Source organism: Lytechinus variegatus, chromosome 5 (assembly GCF_018143015.1).
Source record: "Lytechinus variegatus isolate NC3 chromosome 5, Lvar_3.0, whole genome shotgun sequence".
NCBI classification, from domain to species: Eukaryota; Metazoa; Echinodermata; class Echinoidea; order Temnopleuroida; family Toxopneustidae; genus Lytechinus; species Lytechinus variegatus.
This window is the reverse complement of record NC_054744.1, coordinates 43,793,770-43,810,585: the sequence shown is the minus strand read 5'-3', so window position 1 is coordinate 43,810,585 and position 16,816 is coordinate 43,793,770. Positions and strand designations below refer to the sequence as shown.

The 16,816-nt window shown below is 34.9% G+C and overlaps 1 protein-coding gene across 1 annotated transcript in view; it reads left to right on the top strand.

Annotated features, from left to right (window-relative positions):
• The first annotated feature begins 603 nt into the window (after positions 1-603).
• The window catches only part of LOC121416243 (BDNF/NT-3 growth factors receptor-like), a 51,487-nt gene continuing 35,274 nt past the window's right edge, over positions 604-16,816 (top strand). The window contains exon 1 of the mRNA XM_041609751.1: positions 604-1,397. Coding sequence (XP_041465685.1) covers positions 1,150-1,397 — 248 coding nt within the window. The 5' untranslated portion in view covers positions 604-1,149. The remainder of the gene's footprint in view (positions 1,398-16,816) is intronic.

Sequence of the window (16,816 nt, the reverse complement as noted above, 5' to 3'; positions counted from 1 at the left end):
ATGATAATTACAATAAAAATACTTTACGAACGCAGAAGACCGCCAGAGCGGTTAAGCTTGACATTGATGACGGCATCATAAAGAATAGCATCATAGAAGATGAAAAAGTATATATTTTAATTTGTGTATATAGATTTGAGATGATACTGTTGCAAAATCGATTGCACAAACTGTTTTGTGTATATAGATGATTTGTCAAATCAAGCGAACAAATTAAGGTGTAACATTTTTTTAAAAAATTTACATTCGACTCTGGTAAAAATTTTAAGTACACATTTTTATACGCATGTTTAACTTAAATCATATATTTATTAATACAAAATAACGTATTGCTGGGGTTTCACCCCCCCCCCCCCTCCTCTACCGGGTTGCTCTCCTCACTCTAACCGAATCATTTACGTTTTGGCTCAAGACATAAAAAAAAACACCCCCATTCCTTCATATGAAAAAATGGCTAAAAGTCCACAAAATCAATGTTGATTACTGCTCACATCCGCCAAATTAAGGAGAATCGTTAATCAGTTCTGATGCATCTCTGGGCAAAACAGTCAGCTTGCTCAGAAACTGGTAGCTGTTGAATTGTCAAGATATTTAGCCTCTGTACTCATTTATGAGGTCGTTTTCCTTGAAACGAATGGCCATGCCTGGCTCGCACAAGCTGATATAAGTTGTACACAATTTGCGGGCAATTCAAGGACGCCACTTCGACTTGCTCTCCTCTGTACGCTATCCCTATGCAGGGAGTCAGCTCGTGGAATATATCACACTTGCACGCATAATTATCATTCGTTCTACACATGCGCTTATCAGACACATCGTAGTAGTAGCGTGGGAAGAATACGAGATGAGGATGATGCTTCTGTGCAGGCAATACTCGAACATCTAACCCGTGGAAACATTGTAAAGATGCCATTATTACATTTGTAAATTCGCTCATGTTAGTATCAACCTACAGAAAAATGGAAAGGACATTGAGTTCATCTTTTAGTAAAGTGGAATGTACTTTGCCGAGGTGAAAATATCAAACGTCGAGTTCCTTTTCGCCAAGAGTTTTGGATGGTGGATGCCTTTTATTGAGCATCTCTTTTATCTTCTATACAGCCTTTACAGGCCTGTGTTTTTTTAGCGTTTCATATCAAAGCAGTAACAATGTCAATGTCGCCACATTGGATAGCTGGGTTTATTTTTGCCAGTTTAATACTTCAGGTTGTCTGTGTATCTGGGGAAGCGGTTTGTCCTAAGTTTTGTTCGTGTTCCCAAATCCCTGAGAATGGTGAACGATCTACAGGTCCGACATCGTCCATGTCAGTAGTGGAATGTATAATACCGAACACGATCTCTTCACTAAATGCATTCTCAACGCTTTCACTTTATCCAAGGCTCAGTATATCCAGATTGTAAGTACATCAGACATGGGTTCTTTCCTTTGCATCTATTAATCTCTTTATATCCATGTTTTTTTTTGTTTACAGTAATTGATTTCGTGGTTGATTGATCTATTTCATTAATCTATCCATTTCGCATTGATTTATTAACCCGGTGCTATGTAGGGCTGTTCATCTTTATTTTATTTACCTGTCTGTGCATCCATCTATTTTTGCGTCTTATGAATTGAAGGTCAAAAATTAAATTGTATAACATTTTCTTTAAACATACAGTAAACAATTCTATTTATTTTAAGTGAAATAAAACAAAAGACATTTTCATTATTTCAAATAAAAATTGCATGATTGATTTATTGTCAAATCGCTTTGGTTTTGTATTGTTTCATTTTCTTTGTTCTGATTACCGTCTTTTGATGTGTAGAATAAGAGATTTATAGGCAATCCTTTATAAATATTCAAATAATGTGAATGAAATTGCATAGTTCATGCTTCAGTTTAATGAGGTCTTACACAACGCATTCAAAGTTTTTAAAGGACAAGTCCACCACGACAAAAAATTGATTTAAATAAAAAATAGAAAAATCCAACAAACACAGCACTGAAAATTTCATCAAATTCAAAATCGGATGTGAAATAAACAAAGTTATGACATTTATAAAGTTTCGCTTAATTTCACAAAAAAGCTATATGCACATCCCGGTCGGTATATGCAAATGGGAGAATTGATGACATCACTCACTCACTATTTCTTTTGTATTTTATTTAATTCAGTTAAATTCAATTCATTTATTTCCATATTCAAATTGTACAATATATAAACATGATAAAAATACAAACAAGGATTAATTAAATAGGACCAAAAAATACCAGTATCAAAAGCTACAAAAATACACAAACAATGAACATGATGAAGCAGAACAAAGTAACCTGAATATGGAGGAATTGCCAAAAAGCCAAAGACGCTTATCGAGGGCAATCTACACGCAGTATATAAGCCTTGTATTTACGTTAAAATGTTAACAAAGTCGGACATAATTCAAGCATTTAGATCCAATCCAGCATTTAGATCCGATTCCCTTTGAATTTTCTCCTCAATGTCATGTGAAACAAAGTTTTATTTCGCCTTGAACATGTTGAATACCAATCTTAAACATTTATATGGTTCAGTCATGTTGGTCCTTATCATGGTCAAATCTGTAAAAATTGAATTATTGTGTAATTAAAACAGTAAAAAGAAAAAGAAATAGCATGAATAGTGAGTGAGGGACACCTGTCCAGCGATTCTCTCATTTGCATGTGACTAAATTGTGTATATAAAGAGTTTGTTTGCAAAAGAGATTAGATCCACTTTAGACCATTTGAAAATCATGTTCTTTTTATTCTCCCATATTGCAATATTCTTATGCGAAACTAAATTGTCATGATTATAGCCCTTTTTATAGCCTACCATGTGAACATAAAATTGGGAAAAAGACAAATCTGCCTGGCTTCATTTCCTTTAAATATTTTCCCCAAAAAAATTACCTTTGTGGATCTAACCCCCTTTGCAAACAAACTGAAATGGATCTAACCTAACCCCTTTGAAAAAAAAGGATTTTGTTTGCCATTGGTATCATCTTTATTAAAAAAAAATCATTAAAAGTCTATACGTTGAGACAAAAAAAATCAAATTTGATGAAAAATAGATCTAACCCTTTTTTGCAACTGAGATCTTCATAAAACTATTTTTTGAAAAATAAGCGAAACTACGAAATGTCATAACTTTCTTATTTTCTATCCATTAAATTTTTCAACATATTGCTTGTCTGATTTTTATCTTTTGATTCAAATCAACATTTTTCTGAGGTGGACTTGAGCTTTAAATACCTGCTTGCATGTCATTTGGGATGGGATTTGCTTCTATATTCATTGAAGAAAAAAATGTTAATAAGAATGCATGAGTATCCTGCATTATAAAAAGAAGATTCTTAATGAGACCCGCGATTTTCCTTATACTGTTTGGAATATGACTAAATTCAAATGTGATAAAGATAACATTATTATTCAACTGTGTTTTCCATCGTAACATGGACCTGACTAAATGACAAAACATGCACACGATTGATGCAATCAACAAATGAAGCCAGACATGAATCTAATTATCTTAAGCCGATACAGAAAAGACGAAACCAGTGAGAAATAGTCTGTAGGGTATAATCGTATTATGAAATGGCCTTAACAATCTTGCGAGCGAGTCATTTTCAGGGTTTAAAAAAAATGCTTTGATTGCAACATTTATGCAGAAAGTAAAGTATGCTCAGGCCTGTTTTAGAAGGTTTCAAATTTCTGTGCGTTTATCATGTTTATAGTAGGCCTACAATTTCGTTCGTGCCCTATATCACGTAGACTCTGATCCATTTTCGTATCATATCTCTCTCTCTCCCACTCTCTTTCTATCCCCCTCTCTCTCCTTCTTTCTGTTTTCAGGAATCAGAGTCTAGTCCGGTTCCAAGGACGCGTTTTATCGGGACAGACCTATTAATCTCATGACTGTGCGCTGGGTTATTTTACACATTTAAAATCGTGCTGATCACATAGCGTATCACATGCAAAGATGTGCGAACAATGCACACCTTATCAGGGTTCGCCTTCCTCTTCCTAAATTAACATCCATGTTTACAATCGGTACAGATAGGCCTATATGTTTTCTTTTGTAGAAGTAATAGATATAATTATTTGTAGCAGTTATCCTGCTATCTTGAACTGAGAAATATTTGATACCCTATACTTACGCAAGTATTCATATTATTGTGCATTTAGCTCGCGGCACGTGTAGGGTGTGAACGAGTGTTATGTTGCTATCATAAATCCGTGTAAAAGATGGAGTATGAGAAGTGTGACCTCGCACACGCTGAATGCACCGTCGAGACTTACATCACGCGAGGGTTAGGGGAGAGAGAGGGAGAGAAAAAAAGGGGAGCTCGTAGTCAGAAGTGCCACAGTGGGGAGAGATTGGAATAATAAATTATGCTAATCAACACTGACCGTGGACGACGCCATTGTTTCTGTACATTTTTCCCTTCTCACTCTAAATAAAGGAATCACGGGCGATATTTCAGCGATAATACCCCCGGGGGTATATTTCCTTATATTGCACCCATTAAGTGCAATGGGTGACATGTAGCCCTACACGTTGATCACTTGTCGATGTGTTTGTGTATTGATTATTGAATCATACCTTTCTAATAGTACCACGGATACACTGGAAGACATCTTGGGTCATTAACCTCTAGTATACTCGAATGTTTCGATTTAAAATCATTATATAGCCCCTAAAGAGGCACGAGGCATTTCCCATATTTTTGCAATCGGATTCGTTTATTTATTAATTTTTATAATTTTTTTGCAGCATAAAGCTTAAACTTTCATCAGTCAATCAAATCTTGAAACATTTTGCTCGTCGTACTTTTCTTGATGACGTAAATGTCTTTATTTCTAATGAGCAAGTTTGAGGTTTGGTAAGATGGGTGTCTTAATCTACATGTTGATTCAAACGCTTTTAGGGGTGGCACTGTCTTTTAACGCCTTTAATAAAATAAGGGCTATTTTGCTGAACATAATTGATATAGTGTTTTGATAAAAATTGAATTGTGAAATAATAATTATTGATAGTGTGCCACAAAGAGGCTTATACTGCTGTTTATGTGTGTTTAATTAAATAAATTAGTAACGATTAATAATAAACTGTTTGAAAAAGGATATGTTAAAGTAAACACTCTGGCGAATATAGTGTCCGACCAACAGCAATGATCAACACTGTTTTTTAAACAACTACTGTGCGATTCACATAGTAAACAGCGTTTTTTAAAATTATTTTTAAAAGTGAATGTCATCCAGAATTCCGGAAGGTTCCCATTATTAAGACGAACCGGTGAATTGATTTACTTTGACCATTTATTGTCTATGACACAATTTACATAAAAAATTGTTATATTGACCAATACTTATGAAGAATAGGCCTCTAGTGGATAAAGTTTCAGGAGTAAGTATTTTCAGCGTCAATCTTGTGATGAAAATACGAAACACAATAAATCATAACAGAGAGATTACATTTTTATTGAATTGATTTTTCTTTATATTTTAAAGGGTCTTATATGCTGCCTATGAAAACATGTGCACTTTGAAATAATCATATAAAATGATGTATTCATAAAACACCCTGACGCTCTTTCATTGTAAAGGTTCCCTTTATGCGAATGACGATATTACAGTCGACAAATCCTTTCGCTTTAGCAAGCACCACTTACTTTTTAAAAGTTTGTGAAAAGTGATTTGCGCAACATTTGAAACAATCATGAATTCAAGTATAGGTGTTATTCAATAAGACGCTAAAAACTGAAATCAGCAATTGAAAGACTTGAGTAGTGACAACCCCTTTCTAAATATTACAATTTACTGCTTTTGATCAAACGCTTAAATTATTGGATTCAGCTTCATGAAAGGTTGGATTAAACGGGTTAATAAGACCTAAAATACGCTTACCCGGAAGAAATTGCAACAAAATGATTTTTCAACGGTTTTTTGTACTATTTGACCTCAGGAATAACATACTCCGGGAAAGTGGTTATTTTCAAGATGGCGTCCAAGATGGCTGCCATTCGCTGAAAATGGATACAGTTCACTCATTATCCACCCTAGAATCCTATTTCGGTTCATATTCCATGGTCTAGGGGTAAAGAATGTGTTGATACAGGCTAGAGTGATACCTGGCAAATCCAAGATGGCGCCCAAAATGACTGGGGCATATTATTTTCTTGTCTAGACCATGTTTTCAATGGTCAAGTAATAAATTTGGACAAGTTCAAGAACAGTCATTGGTCCAATATGTTCACAAATCCAAGATGGCTTCCAAAAATGGAGTCTAAAATTGTTGTTGCTACTTAAGAAAACAACCGACGTATCCAGAAATATGATTTGTGTGTCTTAACCATGGTTCAAAGGGTGAAATAATACATTTGGACAAGTTACAAGGAAAGTCAGTGGTCTGCTATGTCCAAAAATCCACAATGGATTCCAAAATATGATTCTGAACTTACTGCTAATACTTTAAGCGGGCAAAGCTCATTTCATTTTGGCCTGGGAGATGAGATTTTTATGTCTTAACTATAGTTTCAAGGCTCAAATTATACATTAGGAAAAGTTTGAATGACAGTCAGTGGACAGTCTAGTATGTCCAAAATTCCAAGATGGCTTCCAAAAACGGAGTAAAAATGTCTCCGATGTTACTTATAAAAGGACATGATTTGTTCAATATCGTCTGGAGAATATGAGTTTGCTGTCTAAATCATGGTAGGGTCAAGTAATACACTAGGGTAAGTTACAAGAAAAGTCAGTTATCTGGTAAGTTAAAAAATCCAAGATGCCTTCAAGAAATGGGGTGTAAATTGACTGTTGTTACTTAAAAGTAAACATAGTTCAGTAGAAATTCACCTTGGATATATTTACACTAGAGTGTGCAGGGGCAAAGTATTACATTTCGTTGATTTGAAAGGACAGTCGGGTGCCAAGATGTCCAAAAAATCGAAGATGGCTTAAACAAATGTGGTCTTAAATGACTGTTGTTACTTTCAAGTGGATATACAGTGCGTATCAAAAAAAAGTTTACACTTTGAAAAAGCTCTGGGAATTAAAAAATATGCAACATGTGGGTAATTTTTTCACATATAATCTTGGGTTTGGGTCTCATCTATCCAATGAAAGTAAAAGTTTTGACAGAATGTTACACTTGAGTGAGCACTGTCTATTTTTGTAAAGCTCGCAGAAATCTGTTTGCGCAGAAATGCTCGTTTCACGCAGTGTCAAGGGGAAAGGGCGAAATCAAACTTACCCTGCGACACATTTTTCCTACATTTCCCTTGCACTTTCAGTCAATTAAGATAAAACAGACACATTCAAGCATTTTTAAACAAATTTGCCACCCAAATTGAAATTTCAACACTTAGTAAGCACAACTTTTACCCTTTTTGTGCCAGCTGGATCTGAGGACATAACTGAATCTAAACATGCTAAACAAAAGTTTATATCAGACATCTCCAGCACTTTTTCACTAAGTTTTTGTTATTTAAAGTGGGTTGATATCTAATTTTTCATTTAATACTTGTTTCTCCACACTTTTCCCAAGCTTGACAATGATTAACAAAATAAAAATCAAGCCTAATTCATTTTATGTAAATCACAGCTCAGTGTAAATCAAATATCGTCTTGATGGCATTGGTGTGTGGGGAGTAGGGCGGGGCGCAATGCACTCTTCGAAGTTAAAAAAGGTCAAAGATATCTAAAAATCAATTTTACTTGCTAAATTCTACGTGTTCTTAATGATAAAGGTTTACTTTTATTCGCATAGCTATTTCAAAGTTCTGCGCAAATCATTTTTCACTAACTTTTCAAAAGTAAGTGGTGCTCACTCAAGCGGAAATATTTTTCGATAGTTATATCGTCATTTGCTTAAATGGATCTGTACCAATGTTAAAATGTGGAAAAATCTTCAGGATATTACAAATTTATAATTTTACAGGGTTTTTTAAAAGTGTAAACTTTTTTTTGATACGCACTGTAGAGCATTACAAATACACCTGGAGATATTATTTTGGTGTCCATACTACACTATTGTTTCAAGGGTAAAAAATACTTTGGGACTGGTTAGCATGATATGCAGTTATCATTTTTGCCTTAAAATCCAAGTTGGCCTAACAAAAATTGGTTCTAATATGTCTGCTGCATATCTGTTTTGTGAAGTTAAGCGAAACCTAAAAATGTCATTACTATATCACATCCAATTTTGATGAAATTTTCTGCGTTATGTTGTTGTATTTTTCTCTTTTTATTCAAATAAACTTTTTGTTGGGTTGGACTTGTCCTATAAGGGGACACTCTGGGCTGAAAATATTCATAACCTAATAAATAGAGTACAATTCGCAGAGCAAAATACTGAAAATTTCATCAAAATCGGATAACAAACAAGGAAAATATTGAATTTCAAAGTTTAGCATTTATTTCGTGAAAATAGTTATATGCACATCGTCATGAATATACATTAGGTGGGCTGATGATGTCACATCCCCACTTTCCTTTTCCTTATATTATGACATTAAATCATAATTATTTCATTTTTCATACATGTGTGGATAATGTGTCTCCTCTTTAATGAAATAAGTTGTATCAATTAATATCAAATGCTCTAATCAGTGATCAATCCAATATTTTCAGTTCTTTGTAAAAAAAAATGAATAAACTTAACTTCATATAGTAAAATGCATAAGAACAAGTGGGGATATGATATCATTTATTCGAATATTCATGAAGACATGACTGTTTCAACGGAATAATGCAAATCTTTAATAACTTTGTTATTTGTTGTCCGTTTTTGTTTGCCTTGTTTTTCTTTATCTGTTCATTATTATTTTCAGCTCGGAACATCCCTGACAAAGTTCATTCAATATCAATGCACATGTAAGAAATAATTTATTGGTGCCCACACTTAAATGCATTATTATTACATGAGTGTAAACAGCACCCATTTTGATGAAATTTTAGAATTTACCCGAATTTTTGACAAAATGGAACCATCCTTGTTACCATGGTTACTGGTGCGAATGTATTTTGATCCTTCATACCACCATGACCACAGTTCAAACACAAAATACTGTAGAACTCTGACCATTATTAGTGATAAGAATCGTTTTAGATACCTTTTTCGAAAACCCTCTTGGATTTTTAGGCAAACTGGACAACTTCATATCAATGTAACCAGTCCAAACGTATTATTTCAACCATGAAACCATAGTGCGGTCACCGAAATTATTTCTCCTTGGTGGATTTGAAATGAAATATGTCTATTTATAAAGTAAAAGTGGTCATGATTTTAGACTCCTATTTTGGAAGCCATCTAGGATTTTCGACGTACTGGACCACTCACTGAATTTTCTTGTAACTAATTTTCTGACTTTTAAAACCATGGTTTAGACATCAAAGTCATATGCCCTTGATGGTTTATACATGAACTATGTCCATTTGTAAATAACAGCGGCTATTTTACTGTTTTATACTAATTTCTATAAGCCACCGTGGACTTTTTGACATACTTGACCTCCGATAGTCTTTGTAACTTATTCCAATGTTTTGACCCATTTAACCATGGTATAGGCACAGAAATCATAACTATTCCCAGATATTGAACAAACTATTATTATTATATTTTTCAAGTAGCAACAGCATTATTTTGACTCCATTTTTTGGAAGCCATCTTGAATTTTTAACACACCAGACCACTGACTGTCCTTGTAAATTGTCCCGATGTACTACTTTACCCTTAAAACCATTGAATAGAAACCAAAATTAAAGCCACTTAACATGCTTAAGTATTACATGAATTGTGGATTTTTGTCTCACCTGCATAGCAGAGTGAGACTATAGGCGCCGCTTTTCCTACGGCGACGGCGGCGGCGTCAACATCAAATCTTAACCTAAGGTTAAGTTTTTGAAATGACATCATAACTTAGAAAGTATATGGACCTAGTTCATGAAACTTGGCCATAAGATTAATCAAGTATTATCAAACATCCTATTAGAGTTTCATGTCACATGACCAAGGTCAAAGGTCATTTAGAGTCAATGAACTTAGACCATGTTGGGGGAATCAACATCAAAATCTTAACTCGACGTTAAGTTTTTGAAATGTCATCATAACTAAGAAAATATATGGACCTAGTTCATTAAACCTGGACACAAGGTTAATCAAGTATCACCAAACATCCTGCATGAGTTTCACGTCACATGATCAAGGTGAAAGGTCATTTAGGGTCAATGAACTTTGGCCGATTTGGGGGTATCTGTTGAATTACAATCAAAACTTTAAAAGTTTTTTTTATCTGATTCATGAAACTTGGACATAAGAGTAATCAAGTATCACTGAACATCCTGTGCGCATTTTAGGTCACATGACCAGGGTCAAAGGTCAATGAACTTTGGCTATAATAGGGGTATCTGTTGAATTACCATCATAACTTTGCAAGTTTATTGATCTGACTTCTGAAACTTGGACATAAGAGTAATCAAGGATCACTGAATATACTGTGCTAGTTTCAGGTCACACGATCAAGGTCAGAGGTCATGTGAGATCAATGAACTTTGGCCGCATTGGGGGTATTTGTTGAATTACCATCGTATCTCTGTAACTGTATTGGTCTAATTCATAAACGTGGAAAAAAGAGTTACCAAGTATCACTGAACATCTTATTTGAGTTATAGTAGTTTTCAAAGTCAGCACTACTGCTATGTTGAATCGCGTGATGCAGGTGAGACGGCCAGGAGCATTCCACTTGTTAGTGTACGGCAGCCATTTTGGGCGCCATCTTGGATTTTCCTGGTCCCCTTGGATGCTAATATTCACTCTAAATTGTATCACCAAGTTATATATTTTACCCTTTGGAACATGGAATATGAACCGAAATAATATTCTAAGGTGGATAATGAAATCCATTTTTCAGTGAATGGCGGCCATCTTGGACGCCATCTTGAAAATAACTTCTTTCCCGGAGGCGGATTATGGTAGATTTTTAGTATCTTATTCCTGAGTTCAAATACTGCCAGAAACAGTTGAAAAACCTTTTGTGGCAATTTTCTGGGTCAAACCACATATTGACCCGTCTAGATTAAAACAAAACAAAAAAGATGTCACTCCCACCTTTAGCTATGAAAGATTGATTTTGAAGGTATAATGTACCTTTTTAACTAATTTCCTTACCCCAAAGCACTCCCTCGAGCGCCAATGCCCCCCCCCCACACCGAGGCAGTGATGAAATGTAGGGGTAATTCGCATGAAATGGTTATAGGCTTGAATTTTCTTCTGTAATTCATTGTCATTCCTTGCGAAAATGTAAATAAACTGAGTGAATTGTTAAAGCCTGTGTATAGCTTTGGTAAAGGGTCAATAATGTGATTGATAATCGAATATCATCTAATATGACAGTCTTACTGAAGCGTAGAGACCGTTAGATATTTTTCCAACTGCACTTCTCTGAGAAAATTTCAAATATTCAAATCTTGGATATATAGCGCCCTCTCTCGGCGATGCTTGTTTTAAATTAAAAAAATGGGCATTCAAGCACTTATCTTATAAATTTAGTGATTAGATATCCAAAGTTACAGACAAAGAACATATCTTGAAAGTTTCAGCCCATTCCATGATTTGGAATAGGATTTAATTGAAAGACAAAAACACACAGATATTTTAATTTGATCGGGTGACCCGATCAAGTTAAATTTCCATTCAAAGTCGCAAAATTTATCATGTAAAACACAATTTCATTTCATATCCTCCACATCATAACTATTATAGGGCATATCCATTCATATTAGCTAGCAATGAATTGGTATAGTGATAGGTGCATTTTGGTGGATTTACCAAAACTATACACAAGCCTTAATGTAAACCTCTTTAAATGATAAAACCTAAGAAACTTTTCTTTGCATAGATTTATTTCTAAAAGATCCAGCTAGAACAAAAAAGGTAAAAGGTGTGCTTACATAGAGTTAAAATAATATTTTAGGTAGCAAAGTTGTAACAAGATATTAACATTTAGGGCCTATCTGTTTTATTCCCGTTGACTAAAAATGTATAGAAAAATATGGGAAATATCCAGCACAGTCAGTTCGTTTTCGCCCTTTTCCTTTGACAATTAGCATTTTTGCGCAAACCGATTTCTACGAGCTTGACAAAAAAATGGACAGTCCTCACTGAAGAGTAACATTCTGCGTAAACTTTTATTTTCATTTGAAAGATAAAGAATATGAATTACCCCCTTGTTGTATATTTTCAATTCTCAGGACTTTTTCAAAGTGTAAAATTTCTATTGATACACACTGTACATAAGAAAACCTGTTCGACTCAAAATCTTGTAAAGTAAAATATAGTCTTTCCATTCCATTCGATTAGCTCCGTTGATGAGGACATAAACATTTTTGTTTTGTTCTTCTTCGTTGTTGCTTTCTTTCATCTTCCCGGCATCTTCCATGTTTTCATTTCATCTGAACCAAAGAAAATGATATGTTAATTACAAACAATATGCTTCACATCTAGTAGGGTATATGACAACAACAATCATGATAATTGACCACGACAACATTCCCCCCAAAAAGGAATAGCTATAGGCTGCATCCACAATGATAAACGGCAAAGGTCGTCTTCATGATTTATTTGATAGGTCGTGAATTATGTTCGAATAAAATTGATATAGCCAACATATTATCAAAGGACGTGCCGCAAGAATCTCATTTGTTCATGCAATGTTCAACTGCCTACGAAAGCAATAAAGTGCAGTGGAATAATGCAGGCCTAATGCTACTAAAACCCATCTAATCTCTTCAAGTCGTGGACTTGTTTCCATGGTAACATTACCGAATAAATTGAGTTTTGTAAAACGCAGCTGAAAGGTAAATGTATTCGAATAAGATGGTGAATTGCGTCTAGGGAGGGTGATGTAGTGATCATAATATAGTTCACCTTTTTCGAGAGAAATCTTGTTAATTTATTGTAAAGGAAACCAAACAAAAGATTTTTTGTGTCTTTATTTCCTTGGCGTATCGACACTCGATCGACAGCGAGTTGCAAATTTGATTTAGACTATTCAAGTTTTGTCTATTGTATTTTCAGATAGCACCATGCATTCTACATCATGTTATAGAGCTCAACGAAGTGTATTTTTTTCCTCTTTTTTTTTGGGGGGGGGTGGAGGTAGAGTTTATTGTTAAAGTATACGATGCAAGCCGGGTCAAAATAGTAAGCGTCTTCTTTACACTGTTTGAAAATCCGGAGTATTACCTAAATTACAACCATAATCACAATGAGTGTAATTTGGGTAATACTCCGGATTTTCAAACAGTGTCTTTGGTACGTGCATAGTCTATAACGTTATATGCCCTTATTAATCCTTTATCACAGCTTAAAAGGGATGTCCAGGCTGAAGATGTTTTTTTATTTTAATAAACAGAGTAAATTTCACAGAGCAAAATGCTGGAAATTTGATCAAAATCGGATAAAAAAGAACGAAGTTATTGCCAATTTTAAAGATTTGCGTAATTCCGGTGAAACAGTTCTAGGCATGTCTTCATGGATATTCATTAGGTGGGCTGATGATGTCAAATCCCCACTTTATCTTTTTAATTTTATTGTACACTGTAAAAACTGAGGTGTTAAAACTGACACCAATTGGTGTTAATAGAGGACCACGCCCTGAGGTGTTAAAATTACACCCTATAGAGATTAAACATGACACCAAAGAGTGTAATACAAAAAATGTATTGTAATAACACCTATAGGTGTAAAACTAACACCACCAATTTAACACCGGTGTAAAATAACTGGTATGGTCCTCTATGTACACCGGTTAACACCACAGTTTTTGCTGTGTATGAAATTAGGTTTATTAAAAAAAATCTACCAAGAATTCAAACGATTGGATTGGCAACTGATTATAAGTGCATTAGTTATTTATTGCTGTAACTTATTTCATCATTATGGAGGCACATAATTAACGCATGTATGAACAAATTATGATTTTATGTAATGACATAAGAAAAAGGAAAGTGGGGATGTGACAACGATGTGCGTATATGAACTGTTTTCACAAAATATTGCTAAACTTTAAAATTCAACGACTTCGTTATTTGTTATCCAATTTTGATGAAACTTTCAGCATTTTGCTTATAAGTTTGTGGATTTTACTTTATCACCTATAGATACAAATATTCTCAACCCGGATTGTATGCCTATCGCAAATTGAAATGACTAGATCGCTTAATCGCTGAATGATCAATGTAAACTGAAATATTCCAAATGGTCTTAATGTATACCCTATGCCTGAACTGTGATTAAGACATAGTAAGAATACATATCATTCTAAAGCCTATACCTTTCAAGTGAACTTCAGGGTAAGGTATCTGATTGAATTACAAGATCTTTGTTAAAATGTGATGTCACTCAGGTAATATTAGATGGTATGCCGTTCACTAAATTCAGTTATGAATACTGAATTTCGATAGAGCTCACACAATATACAACTGTGACGAAAAATACACAATCAATCTCTTTCTCCCTTTCAGAGGTGTTATTCCGACATGTTGATATTTTTTACCGTCATTTGGAGCAAACAATGATTTCACTCGAGATGATTGCGGTTGCGATAAATTCTAACGTTATTCCCCATCAAAATTAACTACAAATAAAAAAAGGAGATGTTTTTGTGAATACGTAAGAAAAATATAAATCATATATGAAATGAAGGGTCGGAGAATTTGAATAAAAGTCATCTGTTTTTTTTGTTAATAATTGTTGGATATGCGTGAACCTGACGTCAGTGACATTTCTTTAAATCTGTTTTATGGCCTCAAAATAATCCGCTAAAAGAGAGCTGAATGCCCACGCACCATTCTCTGTGTATGAACGAACAGTGAATAAGAGAAAATACACACTCGCTATAAGGATTTAAATAATTCCCAACTTTGTTAGACAGTAAATTATTAATGAAGTTAAAAATATAATTTTATTTCTTAATGTAAATCTACTTCGATGCAAATTAGTCACGATATAGATAATGTCTCACGACCGAGGAGTATAGGCCAGAAAGAAAAGTCTCCCGGATGAGGGTGGGATTATCAGGAGATAGGTTTGTCATTGTATTTGCAAATACTTCGTATACATATCAAGACAAATAAGCAAACGATGTAAGTCCCTCTCCATCTTAAAAAAAGGTATGACGACATGTTAATGTGAGTGCTGGCGTATCGGGGGGGGGGGGGCTGTGATCTCCGCCCCTTTTGATGACTTGACTCGACTGTCAGAGAGAGGTTGGCAACAAAATAATAATAAGGTTTGCTGGGTATACTTTATAGCTGATCAAATGCTTTGGCCCGATATTTCTGTAGATAGGAAATTTGACATGCTTCGGACGAGGCTGGGTACCCGTGAAATAAGCTGATATTAGATATAATGGGGAGGGGGTATAGGGAGAGGGGGTGAAGAGGAGAAGGGGTATGGAAACTGTGGAACTATTTGGCCGTTTTCATGCAGAAAAGCCCCTGAATTCATTGTCCCATCTGTTTGACCTGTAGCTGTTGCCTTACAGTCTAGACTGATTTATAGATGGATGTTTTTAATTTGTAACGTGGATGGATGGCTTGGTACCTTGTGATACTTGAAAATAAAAGACGGTAAACATCCATAAAAAATACATTTCATTTGCATTCTTAATGATATATCTTGCATTGTTTCTGTTAGATTTCGTTTGAATAAGATGGGTGGATGTGGCCATTGTATCGTGCTTGGTGGCCATTGATGTTTTGACTTGAAAATGTGAACAAGTTTGTTCAATTCCACAACATCATACACATTACATCCACAACAAAATCTTTTGAAATCTGTATTATATTTGGATCTGGCCATCTGGGAGTCTCTTGAAATGGATGCCGTATGCAGAATTGTCATTTGTATTCACTTATTCCTACTGCAATGAACTCAATGTTCCACAGTGTGTCCACACTTTGAACTACGTGAAATCACCTTCACACTGGTAAATTTAAGCATTTCAACAATGTGAATCACTTATTTACATAATAGACCATGTTAACACACTGTGAACAGCCACAGTGTCAGTATTCTTCACAGTGTTGAATTTTAATATTTTAACAGTTAAAAAAAAAAACTTTTCACACAGTGATCAGTACTGCGTGACAGGGTATGGGCCGAGTGTTGAATGAATGTGATGGTCGAGTTGTGAACTGAGTGACCGTTTAGATGGGAATGGCCCTATTGTACGAATTGCAGAACATAATTATACATGTATACTTGGATTGCTTGCGATTATACAAAATTACAATTGTTAAACAATAATGAACAAAAATACCGTAAGCGTTGTCATATCATATAATGAATAGTATTACTGGCACAGGTAAACACTGACCATTCAGGCTGCCCTGAAAAGTCCTCAAGCGATAAGTTTCATTCAGCTCTTCATTGATCCACTTCTTGTAGGAAAAAAGAGAAAAGGCTCAATACCAGGTCAGCAAAACAATACAGACAGCCCAGGTCAATATGGGATAATAAAGAGATACAATTAGAGGGACAGAATACTTTCATGGTCAATTCATTTTACGCGGGGAGTAGAGGAAGCTCAAAGAATAACAACCGAAGGACAACACATCGACATAAAGATGTGTAGTAATATCAGCACCATTATGGTAATTGCGTAATCGTGTGAGATACAATTACTGACATCAAATACGCGAGACGCATTTATCCCGGGAGGGGGCAGTCAAATTAATTGCTGTACACATGCGTGACCCCCACCCCCCAAAAAAAATGCGTTGAAAGGGGTGTTTTTTCAGTTTTGGACGCGGGG